Genomic DNA, 18,006 nt, shown 5'->3' on the forward strand with positions numbered 1-18,006 from the left:
AGCGTCTGCCTTCAGCTCAGGTCATGATCTCAGGGTCCTGGGATGGAACCCTGGGTCAAGCTCCCTGCTCAGCAGGGAACCTGCTTCTCCCTCTCCCTCTGCCCTTCCCCCCACTTGGGCTCGCTCGCACTCTCTCACAAATGAATAAAAAAAAAAAAAAATGGAGCTCTCCAACTGCTTGGGCTTAGTAAAACCCAGACATCCAGAAACACAGAGCAGCTCTTGAAAACACTCGGCTGTCTGTGCAGGAATTGCTTTTAGCTTGTCTTGAATCTAGTATCATCCTTGCCTGCCACCTCCCACTGTCCAGGTTAAACTTCAGAGTTGTCCTGGATAACTTATGGAAGTGGTTGTCTGATGTAGAATGACTTCTTGTGAAGTACTGTAAAATGCTTGTTGAAGGTCTAGGAGAATGTAGCAGGTGGGGCTTGACTGAGAAGACATCCTGCTGCCTCCTTGCAGTGACAGAACCTTGCAGTTTACTGCAGGATTTCCTGTTTCCTTGCTTAGGTCTAGGAATCAGTAGTTGCTTGTAACTCCATCTGTCGTTGTGTCTGAAATGTGAAATTACCAATCTCCATTTCTCATTGCCCCAGGAAAGGGGCAGAAGAATTCCTGCATTACTGTTTGCAGAATTGTAAGTCCAGCCAATTAGTCATGCTGAGAAACCATGTTAAAACTGTAATTTCTCTAAGTCCAAAATTTGTAATGTAGTGTGTCTGAATTTTTGTCAGTGTTGTGGACTTATAAATCAATGACTGTTTACTAATAGGAATACCCAGGCCTAAAATGAAAGTGTATGTTGATTGACTGGAGTTAATAATGTGGCCAAAATTTTATTTTCTGAAAAATTATTTTCAGTGATATTTCTTCTCTATAAGATAAAAATTATTGTGAATTGATCACTTAAAAAGTATGAAGGGTGTTACTAAAATTTGAGAATATTTCAGGGCTGGTCTTATATTTTAATCAGGTATATACTCCTTATTTATTAAATCAAATTTATACAGGGCACTTAGAAGCAGTTTTACAGTGTCTGTTCATTCTCTTTACAGCATGAGTAACATCTGGTGAATTTCATAATGTAAAAATGTTCCTTGGAAAATGACCATACTAATTTCTCCTTTCTCTTTGTCTGTCTAGTGAGAATTCAACAGAGGCTATAGCAGTAGATTCTAACAATCAGTCGAAGTCCCCACTGGAGAAGTTTATGGTCAAACTGTGCACTCATCATCAGAAGCAGTTCATCCGTGTCCTGAACGATCTGTACACTGAATCCCAGCCGGGCACCGAGGACCTGCGACCTGATTCTGGAGCAATGGATGCATCCACTTGCAATGCTGGCTGTGCCCAGCTAGGCACCAGACATAAGGAAAAGGATGCTGCATGTCTCAATATGATGTCTCCTACTTCTGTAGATTTGTTTGTAGACTCATCAGGCTCACACAGCCCTCCACACTTGACAGAACAGGCCCTGAAGGAGCCTCCTCCTGAGACAAACTCTGTAGATGGAAGAGAGAATGCCTTGACTATTACCCAGAAAGATTCCTCTGAACTTCCAACCACTAAACCTAATTCTGGTAGTTCAACGGATAGTTGCAGTCTGGGGTACCTCACCACACTGAATTCTTCCTCATTAAGCTTCCACCACATCGCTAAGAGCTTGGAGGGGCAAACCACTGGACCGGAGCAAGACACAGATGTGAAAATGTGTGAGGAGGGGAAAGACCATATGCAGGGCTCAGCTTTAGTAGAAAGTCTGATTGCAGTGAAAGTGGCAGCTGAGAATAGTGAGGAGAGCAACACCTGTATTGTTTCTCAAAGAAATTCATTCAAAGCTTTATCAGAAGAGGCTTGGGACTCAGGGTTTACTGGGAATTCACCTAGAACTGCTGACAAAGAGAATGCTTTACTGTGTAGCTCAAAAACACCTTTACGCCAAGAGTTAGAGTCCAGTGAACAAGATTCAAGGCCAAAGCAAGAGAACCATCTTCATTCACTAGGAAGAAATAAGGTGAGTTATCATTTACATCCCAGTGATAAGGGTCAGTTTGATCATTCCAAAGATGGTTGGTTAGCCCCTAGCCCCATGCCAGCCGTACACAAAGCATCCAATGGACATTCGCGAACCAAGATGATATCAGCCTCCATTAAGACAGCTCGGAAAAGTAAAAGGGCATCAGGGTTGAGGATAAACGATTACGATAACCAGTGTGATGTCGTTTATATCAGTCAGCCAATAACAGAATGCCACTTGGAGAATCAGAGATCAATATTATCTTCTCGAAAAACAGCCAGGAAGAGTACTCGAGGATACTTCTTCAATGGTGATTGTTGTGAGCTGCCAACTGTTCGCACACTGGCCAGAAATTTGCACCCCCAAGAAAAGGCGAGCTGTTCACCAGTGGAACCAGAGGGAGCGGTCACTCCCAGGCAGACCCTTCCACATTCAGCCCCTGGACCTGCAGTGGATAGGCAGCATCCCAGAGGGGACGACCATGAGGAACCTAGTAAAGAAATAACCCCCCTCAAGGAAGGAGAAAGAGAAGCTTCCTCTGAAAAGGAATCTCAAGAGCCTGAGGTTTGCCCCACAACAAATAAACCAAATCCAAGCAGCTCTCCTAGGTCAGAGGAAACAACAGCCTCCAGCCTGGTGTCGCGTCTCCCTGCTCACCTTCCCGAAGAGGACATGCCAGAAGGCAGCTCCATGGTCTCAACTCCCACAGCAAGTGGGATGGCTTCCCCTGAACGAGACCAACAACCAGTCGAACTGCTGGATATCAAGGAGGGGACTGTCACCCAAGACTGTCACCTGATTTCCTCTACTGAGAGCATTTCTGAGGGAGGCAGTGAAGATGTTGTTTCTAGGCCTCATTCTTCTCCTGAAAGAGTCAGTAGAGAGGAAGGTCCTCTGTGCTCAGAAAGTCAGAGTCCCCCAGTGGGCTTGGAGCCTCCCCTGAGCCTGGGAAAAGCTGAAGACAGCCAAAGCATCAGTACCAAGGCCGAGACTGAAGACACGCAGGAGCTAGATACTGACCCACTCTTGAAGGAAAGCAGCACTTTTACTAATGAAAACCCCAGCAAAATTGAGGACAGTGAGGCAGCAGGTGGTACAGGAAAATCAGAGGGACAGGGCAGTGATGTAAAACAGTCTTCAGAAAAAGATATGTGTGATCAAAACATTGACTCCCCTGAAGAGAATATGGACAAGAAGAAAAAAGGTAAAAAACTCCCTGAGGCCTCTGACAGGTGCCTGAGGAGTCAGCTTTCAGATCCCTCCTCTGCCGATAGGTGCCTAAGAAGTCAAAGTTCAGATTCTTCCTCTGCTTGTCCTGAGATCAAGATTTCTAAAAATCCTGGTATGAAACGTTCTAAAAAAGAAGGGTACTCTGGCGAGACAGCATCAGAGGGCCTTCTGGCTGACGGTTTCCATACAAAAGGTCTGGAGGACCCTGAAAACTCAGGTGTCGATGAAAATCCCTCTGAGAAAGACGCTGAGCAGGAGGGCGAAGGAGGTGGGATCATCACCAGGCAGACTTATAAAAACATGCTGGCGAAAGAAGTCAAGGGGGAAGAAGGAGATATTTTCCCCAGCAGTGATCCCATAACCACAGTTGGCCAGCCCCTGCCTGGAGAGAGACTGGAAATCTATGTTCAGTCTAAGTTAGGAGAGAAAAATGCTCATGACCCCTCAGAAAGTATTCCTTGTACTTTCCCAGAACAATCAAAAGAGAAGCCAGACCCAGTTCCTGCACAAGATCCAGAGGCAGTTGCGAATGAGGTCAGCACTGCAAACGCCCAGCGTAAAGATGACGATAGTGACGTGCCGTCCAGTGCACTTGGGTTGTCAAGTAGTGGAAGTGGTGATGCCGCTGGGCCCCCAAAATGGGTACCAAGGCTTACAAGACTGACCTCTTCAACCTACAACCTAAGACACGCTCATTCTCTGGACTCCTCAGATACTGCAAAAATGACTTCAGAAAAGGAAGTAGCTCAAGGAAACCCAATGCCAAAGGAAAATGAAGCTTCGGAGAGTGGAGATCGTGTAGACGAGGATGATGTGGACACGGTGGTAGATGACCAGCCAAAGTTTGTGGAATGGTGTGCGGAGGAGGAGAACCAAGAGCTTATTGCCAACTTCAATGCACAGTACATGAGAGTTCAGAAAGGCTGGATCCAGCTGGAGAAAGAAGCCCAGCCAACACCAAGATCAAGGAACAAGTCAGATAAACTGAAGGAGATTTGGAAAAGCAAGAAAAGGTCACGGAAATGTAGGGGTTCATTGGAGGTTCAAAAGTTTTCTCCTGTTCAGATGCTGTTTATGACAAACTTTAAATTATCTAATGTTTGCAAATGGTTCTTAGAGACAACTGAAACCCGGTCTCTGGTGATTGTGAAGAAGCTCAATACTCGTCTTCCGGGAGACATTCCCCCTGTCAAGCATCCTCTTCAGAAGTACTCTCCTTCCAGCCTGTACCCCAGTTCACTACAGGCTGAACGCTTGAAAAAACACTTGAAGAAATTTCCTGGAGCTACTCCTGCTAGGAACAATTGGAAAACACAGAAGCTCTGGGCCAAATTTCGAGAGAATCCTGACCAGGTGGAGCCAGAGGATGGCAGTGATATCAGCCTCAGCCCCAATTCTGAAGACAGCGTAGAGGAAGTTAAAGAAGGTCGAAATAGCCATCCTCCCACTAACTCACCTACCCCAGCCAGTACCCGGATCCTTAGAAAATATTCCAATATTCGAGGAAAGCTCAGAGCCCAGCAATGTTTGATCAAGAATGAGAAAATGGAAAGCCCGTTTGGGCAGGCTGTGGAAAGTAAACAGAGTTGTAAGAGTGTATGCATCAACCCGCTGATGTCCCCCAAGCTTGCCCTGCAAGTGGATGCAGATGGGTTTCCTATTAAGCCCAAGAGTACTGACGGAATGAAGGGAAGGAAAGGGAAGCAAATGTCTGAAATCTTGCCGAAAGCAGAAGTGCAGAATAAACGCAAGAGGACAGAAAGCGGCGGCGCTCAGGACAGGAAGGACACAGGAAGGTCCCCTGTGGTGAAAGCCAGCAAAGACAAGCATGCCGATGGATCCACCAGAACCCCTGCGGCCAAGAAGCCAGCTGTGAGGGACCGAATCAGCCAGCTGCCCAAAAAGACATCCTTGAAAGAGAATAAGCTGAAGACCACTAAGAAGTCTCCTGGGAAAAGCTGCCCTCCGTCCAGGAGGGAAAAAGAAAATACAAACAAAAGACCCACACAGCCCTCTGCCCCGGAGATAGGGATGAAACCTGCAAAGCAAAAGGGGGCAGGTGAATCCTCTTCAAGACCACAAAAAGCCACCAACAGGAAGCAGAGCAGTGGAAAGACTCGGGCCAGACCCTTGACGAAAACCCCAGAGAGCAGTGCGGCCCAGAGAAAGCGAAAGCTGAAGGCAAAGCTGGACTCTTGTCATGGCAAACGGAGACGGCTGGATGCGAAGTGATCGGAAGGCTGGCAGCCACAAGCTAAACTGTCCTACAGAAAGTAACCCTTCACTTTGCATTAACTAAGTCTGCTTTTATAAGCTCAGCCAGCCTTTCAGATCTGCAGTTAACGGAGAACACCACCATTGAAGATGTCAGAAAATGCATCTCAGATGGAGAAGGGAACTTGCAGTCTTTCTCTGAGGCTGAGTAAGGGAAGTTATATATTATATTCTGGTTGTTCCTTGGGTTTTAAACTTGGAACCAAGCAGTTTTAGTTTTTAAAAGTACAGTGCCTTATTTATCCTTTTTGTTTTTAAATTTACAAAAGCTAAAAAGCTGATCTATGTGATTAAAGGCTTGTATTTTATACTTGATGCACAAGCACTTGTACTGTAGCCGAGAAGACCACCATCATGCACATAAAAGTAGCTTTTCAGCAGCCATCCTGCAGTGTCCGTACCTGAACAGATGCTCCTCTTTGCAAACCTGAGCAGTGAACTTCCCTCTCTGTCTTGTTTGTTTAAATGATATTCGAAAGCTAAACCAAATCATTTTTATGGTATGTGGAGATTGCAGAGGGAATTTATAATTATTATGAAAGATGAATATTTCTGTTACCCCTTTTTAAAAAATCATATTCATTATTGGTCACTCCTCTCACTTTTGGCCTTCTGTCATTTAAAAAATGTATTCTAAATTATGTGCCCATGGGACAAAAGATGTGTCATAAGGTGTTAATATTGAGTTATGACCTCTAAAATTTATTTACACCCCCCAGGTGATTTGCATTACTGATTCTTACCGTCCTTTTCATTTTTGGCCTTGCAAGCTTGCTAGCACTCTAACAAGGTTTTCACCTGACTTTGAGGGGAAAAATGTAGGATTTTTTTTTTCCATCTTGTAACTATAACTTGACAATTGGGATGAGAGTGACTATTGTAATACTCTTTCTTACCCTGAATACTTCCATATTCAAAGAAAGCCAAGTTGTTATTTTCAGTACTAGAAAAGTTTCAGAGTTTGTGTGTGCATGTGCATTTGGGTGCATCTGCCTGTGGTTATTAGCCACAGATGTCTCCCAGCCGCAGTTCCACGGTAAAATTCTTTCTTCCCCATACAGTTTGCTAAGGTGTTCATGAGCTGGGTAATTAGCACAGGCCAGATGGTTTAAACGTGGCCCAGGGTCTCTAGGAGTATCCGCAAAGCCAGTTTGGCACCAGACTCAGAAAGGTCTAAACAGCACAGAGTTATGTAAAGGGCAGAGCGACCTTGCAGTGGGAGGCGGCAGCTCCGGCGTCTCATAGCGGGCCCACACCCGTCCTCCCATCTGGAGCTGGTGTTCAGTTGGCATGTGCCAGTGGGGAGGTGCGTGTAGCGTGGGTGTTCGCATTCTGAGTGGTCGGCACCATCCTGGTAGTTAACGCCTGTAGTATCACTTCTGCCGCTGTCACGTCAGGCTCCATTCCTTGGCTCAAAAGTGAGAGCTGCAGTGTTTGTAACTAACGTTGTTTGCCTTTCCCGAGTGACGCCCGAGGTGGTTGCCCTGGTTTTACCTTGGTGCCTGTGACATTGCTCCATTATGACACAGTGTGTACTCAGCATCTCCCCTGGGCCACTCTACAGAAAAGGCTTGGCCGTTAGAGCTTCAGCCAGCCTCTCTACTGTGCTCCGTCACAGAAGCAGGCTTATCTGCTGCAAAAACTCCATTTAGATTGCTCAGATCTATTAGGTAAACCCAGATGGACTTTCTTCATGCACAGTTCGGTCAGATCATGATAAAACAGGCCTTCTGCCCATTCTGTTAAAGATTTGCTGTATATAGTGAGAACTTCTGCTGACTGGATAGGACTGGAGAGAAATGTTTGATTCATGGGAAATTGGGAATTGTATTGAATTTCATAGACTATCTTCAATGAAGCCTTGACTTTCCCCGCCTATGTCTCCTCTATCCCATGAGTCTCTTTTTTTCATTTTAATATCTTCGACTTTGGCCATTCAAGAGCTACCTATATTAATGAAACTGCTGAGTGTGTATGTTGGACAGCCCTTTCTCAGCATTAAGTTGCACAGAAGCATTAGTATGTTTTCAGTAGGTTCGGTTAATCTTTGAAAAGTGGTTTTAAAGTTTTTAAAAAATATTTTCACATAGTCGTCACTGGATACTGTTTTTGTGGTGACTTAAACAGCTGAGGGTTGCCGAGGTCACATGTGCGGACTCCGGTGTATATGTTGCAGGTGCCCCCTTAGCTGCATGCAGACTACCTTGCAGTGGTGCTTGGATTAGGTTAGGGGGAGGTGCGAGGCAGTGAGCGGGTGCAGCCCTTCCAGTTCCAGGCTTATTAACTCATTCCATTACTTTTCTAAGTTCTTTTCATTTTAAAAAGCTTACTTCAAGATAATAGCCTTTTCTCGCATTTTAGGCAGCGTTTGAGAAAAGGTATGTGTATGCATTTTTTTTTTAATACACTGCTGTGGATCATCTTTAAAATCAACTTATGTTTTATAGTAGTAACAACACTTAAATAGACTGGGATTCTACATAATTAGAACACTTAAAAGTTTAGAAGTATTTTTATATTTGTTGAATCTCATTTTTGCTGATTCAGTTAATTTTGCTAATAGAAGAAAGGAAAAAAAATGAACTTGAGGGCTGGCTCTGGAACGCCCTTTTACACTTACAGCCGATGCTGGCAAAACTGTCTCCTAGACACCTCCAAGCCAGACCTGCAACTGACTCAAGTTTCCCCTTGTTTTCCCTGTCTTGCAAAGACCTCGTTTTTATAGCCGTCTTCACAGTATGGCTGGCCACCAGATGCAAAGGCAGTGGATCCCACATTCCAGATTCCAAATCACAGAAGAATTCTGCTCCTGGGCCTACTCAGCACAGTGACTGTCCCAGCAACGGAGATGAAGTTGCTGACCAGAGAATTCTGGTATTACCTCTGAGCTTCTGGGAGAGCTGCAGGGGCCCTGGGGAGCAGTCACTGCAGCTCTACCTTAGCTCCCCAGAGCTGGGCCCTCTTCGGGAGACCCGTCTTCTAGTCTCACTTCCTAGCCCCTAAGGCTCCCTGGGTTTGGGAGGACAGCATGGAGACCCTCCCTAGTCAGGGCCCAGAGCCTCACCCACAGCAGCCCCTCAGACCCCTCGCAATCTGCAGCACAGCAGGGAGGCAGTGCACCTTTCTTCTGCTCGTAAGGCGTCCTGCACAGGAATGTCACTAGTGTCTGTTAATCTGCAATTGCTAGTCCCTTGGGTCCCGTAGGTAGGCCAATTCTGTTGCATCTGTATTTCAGTAAAGATTTCTACACAAGCCTTATCTAAAAACAATAATCTTGGGCTGTGGGTTTCGCTCTTGCAGTGGTATGGACAGGAGAGGTGCAGGTCGCAGTCCCTTCACAGACGCGGTGCTCCTGATGGGCTCCTCTGTGCATTTCTCACTGTTCAGATAGGACATCAGTGAAACACATCACTTCAAGACAGTTGCTTTGAACTGAAGTTCGGTCTCTTTCCTGCCTTGTGGTGGATTCTGTAGTGAGGGCTCCAGTCGTCACTTTCCTCTCTGGGAGGCGTCTTGCTGATTGAAGGACCTAAGAGCTAAGGAGGAAAGGACAGCATGCGACACAATGCAGATGTCACCATCAGCGAGTCTGGTGGCTTGTTACCGCGCCTGGGACCATATTGGAGTTTCCCGAGGTGCTGGGCCCAGGAGCCACCCCCGTTCCTGTTGGGTTTCCTGTCAGCCCACGCGAGCTATCTTTTTTAGATGCTCTCTCAAGGGTCTGCAGAATATGGGCTGGTCGCTCTTTTGTAAATAGAAGTTTACTGGAACATAGCCATGCCCGTTTGTTTACATACTTTCCATGGCTACTTTCCAGCAGAGTGGAGTATCTACAACAGAGACTATGTGGCCTGCAAAGCCGGAAAGATTTACTGTCTGGACCTTTCAGAAAAAGTGTGCTGACCCTCCTTGTTTAAGAAAATCATCCTTTTTCAGGAACAAATCTTGCCTGATTTATCTTCTCCTTTCTTTTGCCTGCCCCCCTCTCTGTCCTCTTCTTTTCTTTTCTTCTTTTTCCTCCTCCCCTTCCCTCAGTTTTGTTCTTCCTTTTACATTTCTTTGTGTCTCCTTGCTACAGAAAAGACATGACATGTTGTTAGCGAACACTGAACCCGGCCTCCTAACCCTTGAGCTACCGTATACCGTAGCCTCACACCTTCCTTCTTCAAGCCGCCTGTCACTGGCCACAGTGAGGCCACTGGTAGTCTCTAGGGTCAGGCCCCACAGGCAAGGAGGGCTTCGGAGTTCTCAGTGCAGCCCTGGCCTCTCATTTCCCTCTGTCCTTATCTCAGACCTGACTCTGGCTTCACATCTTGTGTGTTACTGAGGCAAGCCAAGGTTGGTTTTTGTTTTCAAAATTAGTTGAGAATACTTCAGTTGGAGGTTCAGTTTTCTGAGCCACATGTTTAGATACAGAAAAAGCCTTTTCACAGAAGAAAAACAAAGTCCAGTCACTAACCCAAAGTATTTATTATGTAATGTTTTTGGCCAGCTTCTAGGAAAATAAAAATGTATCAGTATTGATATTTTTTCAGTCACGTACTCTCCTTTCAAAATAACTTTATTAAAGGCAAGCCAACAAATAAAAAATAGGGGCTTGCTTTGACCATGCTTTTAGAAAAGAACAGAAAATTGGAGCATATTAGAACCTGAGTGTAACGGAGAAGTTGTAGATTGTATCTTTTGATCAAATCCAGTCAACCTCCAAGCTGTTGGTCCTCCCTCTCCCGCACAACTCAAGAATAAGCTTCTGTACTGTTCTACAAATGAAGTTGAATATCGTGTCAGTGAAAAAATTTCTGTCAGTGGCCCCAGAACAGTGATTGTTTCAATTATTTTGAAACAGATAATTATTATTTTGACTTCTCAGCTATTAATTTTTGTCGTCTTACGGCTTGATGTCCACTGAAATACTGCAAATTTTTCCTACAAGTATGAAGTCATGTCTATGTATCTCACATTGGCAAGGCAGTCCTCACATCCCAGCAGTAAGCATTCTTCCCTCCCAAATCCTTTTTCAGGGAAAAAAAATGAAAATAAAAAGATTATTGTATTTAAAATAAGCAGAATTGTGAAAAGCCTTTTGAGGCAACCTTCAGTAAAGTTCATCCCTTGAAATGTCAGAACAAGCTGCTTGTTCTACAGTGGGTGGGTTGGAAGACTTGAAGGTCTGACCTCTTTCCTTTAAAGATATTAAGTCATACTCAGGCAGAAACCCAGAGCTCTCTGATGCTGCTTCCGACTTAGGGCTTTGCCATGTTGTGCTGGGGGGACCCAGAGGACCACCTGGGGCGCTTCTGCAGAGGGTATGCTTGCTCATGCTTTTGCTCTTGGAACTGAGCCGGCGCTGGTCAGTTCCTTCCATTACCTCCTGTCTGTCTGTCCTTCCCTTTCCCAGAGCGCCGGTGGTGTACGCTCGGTGCTCAGGAGACATTCTTAGCTTCGGTGTTCAGAGGGGCAGTTGTGTAGCTGGGTCCGCCTAGCAAGTACAGTGATGCACAGAGGCTTTCTCCCCCGCCTGAGGCCAGGCCACGTCACACAAGGTGCTCAGCAGTAGGCAAGGTACGTAAAAGTACAGATGGCCCATAAGACAGCAATAGCAGCAGCGAAAAACAGGTTTTTTTTAAAACATAATATGCCAGAGGTTGGAGGAATGCATTTTACCTGGTATTTTTTGTTTGTTTGTTTGTTTTAAGATTTTATTTATTTATTTGAGAGACAGAATGAGAGAGAGAGCACATGAGAGGGGGGAGGGTCAGAGGGAGAAGCAGGCTCCCTGCTGAGCAGGGAGCCCGATGTGGGACTCGATCCCGGGACTCCAGGATCATGACCTGAGCTGAAGGCAGTCACTCAACCAACTGAGCCACCCAGGCGCCCTACCTGTTTTTTTTTTAAAAAAAAGGATTATATTTAATAAAAAAAGAAGTAACAGGTGAAAGATTTATGCAATCTAAAGAGAAACCAGAGTAACAGAGACCATATGTAGCTGACACAGCCTAAAATATAAAATATCCACCACCTGGCTATTTACAGAAAAGGTTTACTGACCCTTGTAGTATGTCATTCAAGGTCAGTTATGCAGACAGTTAGGCACAAACATCTTTCCTGTAATCCAGCCTTGCACCATTTCTGTCCTTTTAGATTTGAGGGTGTCTTGCCAGTTCCATCTCGGGACACAGCTGTTGTTGCATGTTATTTCTGAGTAATGCTTGTGCAGTAAAGAAAAAGAAAATATCCCCCTTCGTTGATGGAATATTTGTTGAATCATGACCTTACCTATTAGGATAAGTAGTTAAAACCAGAAGTACAGTCTCTTAAGTCTTCCTCTATGGCAAACAGATTTAGTAATGGACCTAAAGCCGAGATAGTGCCTCTCCCGGCCAGCACAGGCAGGCTCCTTTTACCCCCTAGAGCCCTCCTTTTCTTTTTTGTGTACAGCATATTTGCAAGCTCACTCCCCCAGCTTTGGTCACTGCTTGTGAATATAACTGGCTGGCCTGTGCCTGTTTGAACCTCGAATCCAGCCTAGCCATTCCCAGCTCTCTTAAAAACACCAGCGTGTTGATGGCACCTTGTTGGCACACCAGCAGCTGCAGACCGAAGAGGTTCGGAGCTCTCTGACCTGGCTCATCTCGTTTGGACGAACCATCCTGGATGCCTCGCCTCTTCCCTCTTCTGCTCAGGCCACCCAGCCCCCTTCCCGGAGGTGTCTTCTCGGGGACGGTCTCTCATCTCCCGAGCATGTCACTGACCACAGGTGTGTCATACTAGAAGCCTCTTTCTCTGTAACACTTTTATTTTCCTTCTAGAACTTAGCCGTTGGGTCCAGATGCTCTTCAGTTTATCAACTTTTTCAGCCCACTTGTTTTCTGTAATCTGCACCTCGTGCTGTCTTGCAGCTGAAGCTGTAGTATTTGGGAGGTAGTTTGTGGGAAAGATGCTCTACAAACAAGATCTGCATAATTTTGTATATTTATAACACAGATGGGGATTCGTTTTAGAGCCACTGTAGCTTAAGGGTATTAGTTTCACCAGTGTTCTAGGAGACTGTGTTATTGACTGTGGTCTCAAATATGTTATATAATACATAGTTATTCACACCACTGTGGAATTTATTTCACTGTGTAAATAGTGATATTTTCCTGTTCAAATGCTTCTATAGAAAGTATTTATTTTAACAACAAAAAATGAACTGTCAAAAGGGCTTTCCAAAAAAGTGTTCTTTCTAGCCACCCATCTTCCCCAATTGCCATGCTCATTCACTGAACCCTCAGACAACGTAGTGAAGGCAGAGGTGCGGCGTTGAAACCCTCACTCACTCTGTTTGGGCATATACAATGTGGACTGGGAACCTGAGTGCTTCCCCCCAGTGTCATCCCGTCCCAGAGCAAAGTGGGTCTCCCACCACTGGTATGGCCGTGCCAGGCATCACATCAGGGCTTGCCTCAAGCAGCCCACGTGTTCCATACACAGTTGATACCTTCCGACTATCCGACCGCCTGTGCAGTGAAATGAGCCTTAGTTGTAACCCCAAGGAAATCCAAACCCATACCTGTGGGATATGGAGAAACCACTGGTTGCCTAAAGAAAGCATTAAGTATATTGTACTCTTTCTCATGTTTGTGAAAGACACACACTTATTCACACTCATTAACCATGGGAGATAAGCGTGTTTCCTTCTGCACCTTGACAGTACTCAAGAGCACCTCAGCTCCTCCGCCTCCTCCTCCTCCTCCTCCTTCTCCTCCACTTCCTCTTCCTCCCCCCTCCCCCTTTGCCCTATCTCAGCAAGCATCTGTGCAGATGTGGGCCAGTCCCACCTGTAACCCATGGTTACAGAATGAGACCTTCTGTTCTCAAGATGTGTGCAGCTTTACTTCTCAGGAGTCTTGGTCTGCGATTCAGAGCACCCCTAGATGTAATGGAACTGATGGCTTTATGATCATGTTCCTCTTCCCTGTGCCCCATTCCTGGGCACCTCTGTCTGAGTCAGGATTCTCGTTCCACCCAGCTGGCTGGACTGAGAACTGTGGCTCCAGGACCACAGAGCGCTTGGGCCTGGACACACAGGGGGTTTTGTCCTCCAATTGAACCATAATTTGCATATTTTCTTATGGCCTCCCTTTGTCTTTTCTAACAAATGAGGAGGACACTTGAACAGTAATGCTGGAGAATGTTTTTTTCTAAGATACTATTTGTAAGCAAATCTGATTTTAAGATGAAATGTGAATGGGTAACTAGGTGCCAGGGAATTTAGCACTGAACTAGACAGTCAACACTTTTTTAACCTTTGCAGGAGGAAATAGATTTTGCTCTCATCTAATGTTCACAAGAAGTAATGTTGTAAATAGTTTTTTAAAAATATTTATTATGTGTGCTGTATACAGATTCATGTTCTGAGTGGTGTTGATCTGCATTGTAGTATTGTAGAAGGATATATTTTGAGCAGTGGACTTACTTTCATAACACAGTTCACACATGGAGAAAGAACAGAAACCAGCAGGTTGAGAGCTGTTTGGGGGCATTTGATCTGTAATGCTACATCAGTCCAAGCTTTAACTGCCCCCTCTTCTCATCTGGTTATGTTATATATTATATATATATATATATATATATATATATACACGTATGTATGATAAACTGGTCAGTTCCCAGATCTGCAGAGCAGATTTCCAGGTGTTCTTTCTGATGTGCTGCGCATAAGCAATAAGATCCTAGGAAATAGCATTTGTTCCGGGCTCTGCGTTGGCCCTTGTCTCAGAGGGTAGGGTGGGGGTAGAACAGCTCTTGCTAAGACCTCTTGCCTTTGCCGGAGAGGTGGCTGTACTTGAATTTTTGCTTCTGTTTGTCTGCACGCTTCCTCATGTCATACAACTCTAGCAATGGATGAGAAATCTGCCAGCACCAGACACATCAAAAATTGGGCATGGAGATTGAAAAATGATCCTTTTTCCATGAATTTGTAGGGCTTCCAGAATCTAGTTGAGGCAAAGCTCATTTGGCTATAAACATAAATTGCCAGCTAAAAGCCCTTTGAGTCTATCCACCCTGCCTTTGAAAGCTAAGCCCGTTTCCTGTGATCCTCCTCTGTGCCTGGGTTTGAAACGTCTGCGGTGCAACCCTTTAGATCCGAGCGAGGCAGGCAGTCCCTCTTCCACGGCTCCCAGCGTGTCCAGTTCCACAGCTTTCTAAGCAGCTTTCTAGCAGCCTCTCCTGTGACCGTCCTAAACTTTATGAAAAATACCCCACACCCAAATAACCATGAATAGAATAAGGTAGTTTTTTAGGCTTTGGAATATGTCTTCTCTTTTGTATTTATGATGGTGTTTGGAATTTTTCACTAGTGTTTTTTTAGATTGAAGTGGGTGCGTTAGGAAATAAACTTTCCATTGCTGAGCCTGAAAGCAAGCAAGAGGAAAGAGACTGACTATATTGTGTCATTGGGGAGGTGACTACTTGTGGTGGTGGGAGGGCGGGGAGGGGCATCGTAGATTAATGTGGGAGTAAAATAGAACTCTGGCCTGAGGCTCCCCAAGTGTTATTACCTTGTAATAAATAATCCCCTTATTAGCCTCACTTAATCTCAGTAGAAGCCTGCTGTTTACCCTCAGGGAACAAGTAGTTTTCAAAATTGAGCTCCTCCAAGGTCACTGGCCTGTGCCTGTGTGCAGGCATTGGTCGTCTTTGTGAACTCATGGCATTATTTTCCCATATGCATTATGATACTAAGAAATTCAACCCCAACCTGTATGAAAAGCACAGCCCAGGGTCCTACTTTAGGCTAGAGTTAATGCCTTTCAGGGGCCAAGGGGGCATAGGAGGCCCATGCAATTTAACTGAAGCTCAGGTGCCGTGTGGGATTTTTATTCTTTTTAGGCCACGACCCTTCAGAATGAGATTAGGGCAGGGGCTGCTGATCCGGCTGTGGATCCAGGGAGCTCTAAGATGAATCTCTACCGTTCCTTTAAGGTCTTTCTGGTTCCTCCCAGTGTTGTCATTGCCGAGGTCAATCTTGTAGTTGTTAAGATGTGCTCCTTTTTGCTGTCTTGTGAGTCTTAGCCAGTGATCCAGATGCCCAAGGAGAGAGTCTCCGGAGGGCCTAGCCCCTTCCCAGTATCAAGTGTGCGCTCCTAACCTGTGTGAAGGTGGTCTTTCCAAAAGCAGTGAATTGAGAAATTCTGCAAATGGTAATCTGGATGATCGGCGTGTATCTCTTGGGCCTGGATTTCCATTATGTTAGTGAGTGTAGGAAAATACTGTGTCTTTAATGGATGAAAATTCAATGTATGCTGTGAATTTGTTGGTTTGAAACATTGAAAAATTTTCATTAGACAATGTTTACATACCTCACCTGAAGAACCTTTGAGAGTGTATATATGAAATTTAAAAATATATTAAGTTGCTTTAAAACAATATGTATAGCTATAAAAGTTGGAGTTATTTTAACTTTGAATATGTACCAAGTCTTTTAAATATTGAAATCTGTGGGCTTTTTGTGCTTCTGTGTTTTACTTTCCTATTAGGCCATGTAGGAAACTGTGTTCTTGTTATTGGTAAAGGGGCCCTCGCTGAAATCCAAGCTTGGAAGGATTTCCTTTGTTGTTTCAGATTTTCTTGTTTGGTTTTGAGGGATGGGGTATGGAGCTAGAGGATGTGTGGGAGGGATTTCTCTAACATTGACATCTATTCCATGAGCTTTTTCTAGGCGCTTATTTTATTGCAGCGTATTAAACTTCTTTGATATTAAAGTGTGTTTGTGTAGTTACTGGAGAGGGAACAGAATGCATGGAAGCCCAGTATTCCACTTGTAACCTCTGGCAAAGTTGAGAAGTTGCCAGAAGGAACCAAAAAGCAATACTTCTTCATACTTCTGCCTCAGCCACGGTGTTGGGACTTAAAGGAACATTGTTTGGTAGCTCTGTGGCCATTTTGTGAGGTACGCCTAACTTCAGGGGAAAGAAAACACTGTGGATGAATCCTTGGGAATTCCCACCGTGGAGTTGGAAAGGTGCCCGTGCTTCATCCTGAGGGACAGAGAGCAGCTGAACCAGGTAAGCCACTGTTAAATTCGGGGGTGATGTCCACAGCCACCAAGGAGGGCTGCCCCAGCTCTCTGTAGTCCGTTTTGGGGCCTGGCAGAATGCTGGCAGGAAATTCTTACATTTCCTAGCCTTGTGACCGTTTCACTGTATTCTTTCAGTTCTGCTTGAGAAGGGTCTATGTAAGCGTCTAGTGGGCCAGTGAATCCTGTGGAATCAGCCATGATTTCATTAGTAAGTTATATGACAGTGGCCATCGACATGCAGAACTATATCCAGTAAAAATAACCCTGCAGCTGACAGTCGGGCTACCTCTCTTAATCGGGATTCGGAGAATCATCTTGTTCCACATTAGGACTTTTCATTGTTAAAAGAGACTTCTTTTCCTCCCATATTGATCCTATTGGTAGAATAACTAGAATATATCTAAGAGGTGCAGACTGACGGGCTTGGAGTGAGGGGCCATCTCGAAAATTAACTCTTGACAGCACGGGCATCAGGATGATAGAGATGCGTTAGCACCGATCTCAGGAAAACTTGGCAACTCTAGTTGGAAGCCTGGTCGTTCTTTCTGTTGCTTCCACTCCCCAGCCAAGCCCGGCTATGTCCATTTCCTTGGCTGGGGATTTCCTTTGAACTGTTAAATTTGCTACTTACTTCACTTTAACTCAGAGGTTGTAAACTGGTGGCTCACAGATGTGTTTTATTTAGCCTAGTGTTTAAAAAATTATACACATATACTGTGAGTGTTGACATAAAATTTGGTTTCTGGCTTCTCTTTTAAAAAGTGACAGTGAGGATCTGATAAAGTTGGTGCATGGTGAGAATCAGCTGGAACTCAGTAGATTGGAAAATGTGCCTTTAAGGTCACCATAGTCCTTGTCAGCTACCATTTGTCCCTATTTTCTTTAATAGTAGGGAAATAGGTCTCTTACCTGCTGCTTTATCAAAAGTGGTGATACAAATTATGGGCCAGGAGGGCATGTGCCCACTTGACTTACTTAGGTAACCTACTGTCCAGACACTTGAGCTTACAACCCTGTTTTACCCCATTTTCTCTCCTATACCCAGTTCATTACTTTTCCTCCCAAATCCCTAATTGCTTTGCAGGCACTGCAGTTACCATCACTGCCCACTTGCAGGGTGACCACGTGCTGTTAAGGTATGACTTGGGCAACCATCATTATGATCTAGTGGGAAATCATTCTGTAGTCGTGGCATCAGAGGGCCAGCTGGGCCCCCTTGGTGGTAGTGGCCTTGCCCAGCCTGACTGCCAGGGCTGGGCCTTACCTAGATGCTCAGGTCATGCATCCTACAAAACTCCTAAGAGCGATTCTGCAGTCTGAAATCAGCGGAACTACTGTAGAAGTATGTTTGCCATCTTTCTCCACTGATCCCTGTGAACCACTGGTTCATGGTGATAGGTTAACCTTACAGGACCTGGTT

At 45.1% G+C, this 18,006-nt stretch overlaps 1 protein-coding gene across 4 annotated transcripts in view; it reads left to right on the plus strand.

The window, feature by feature from the left end:
• The window catches only part of LCOR (ligand dependent nuclear receptor corepressor), a 140,219-nt gene extending 130,272 nt beyond the window's left edge, over positions 1-9,947 (plus strand). For all 4 annotated transcript variants that reach the window (XM_035026164.1, XM_035026171.1, XM_035026188.1 and 1 more), the window contains one exon: positions 1,144-9,947. In XM_035026164.1, coding sequence (XP_034882055.1) covers positions 1,144-5,479 — 4,336 coding nt within the window. In that variant the 3' untranslated portion in view covers positions 5,480-9,947. The remainder of the gene's footprint in view (positions 1-1,143) is intronic.
• Positions 9,948-18,006: the final 8,059 nt, after the last annotated feature.

Source organism: Mirounga leonina, unplaced genomic scaffold (genome assembly GCF_011800145.1).
Source record: "Mirounga leonina isolate KUSES-001 unplaced genomic scaffold, KU_Mleo_1.0 Mir_114, whole genome shotgun sequence".
Lineage (NCBI taxonomy): Eukaryota > Metazoa > Chordata > Mammalia > Carnivora > Phocidae > Mirounga > Mirounga leonina.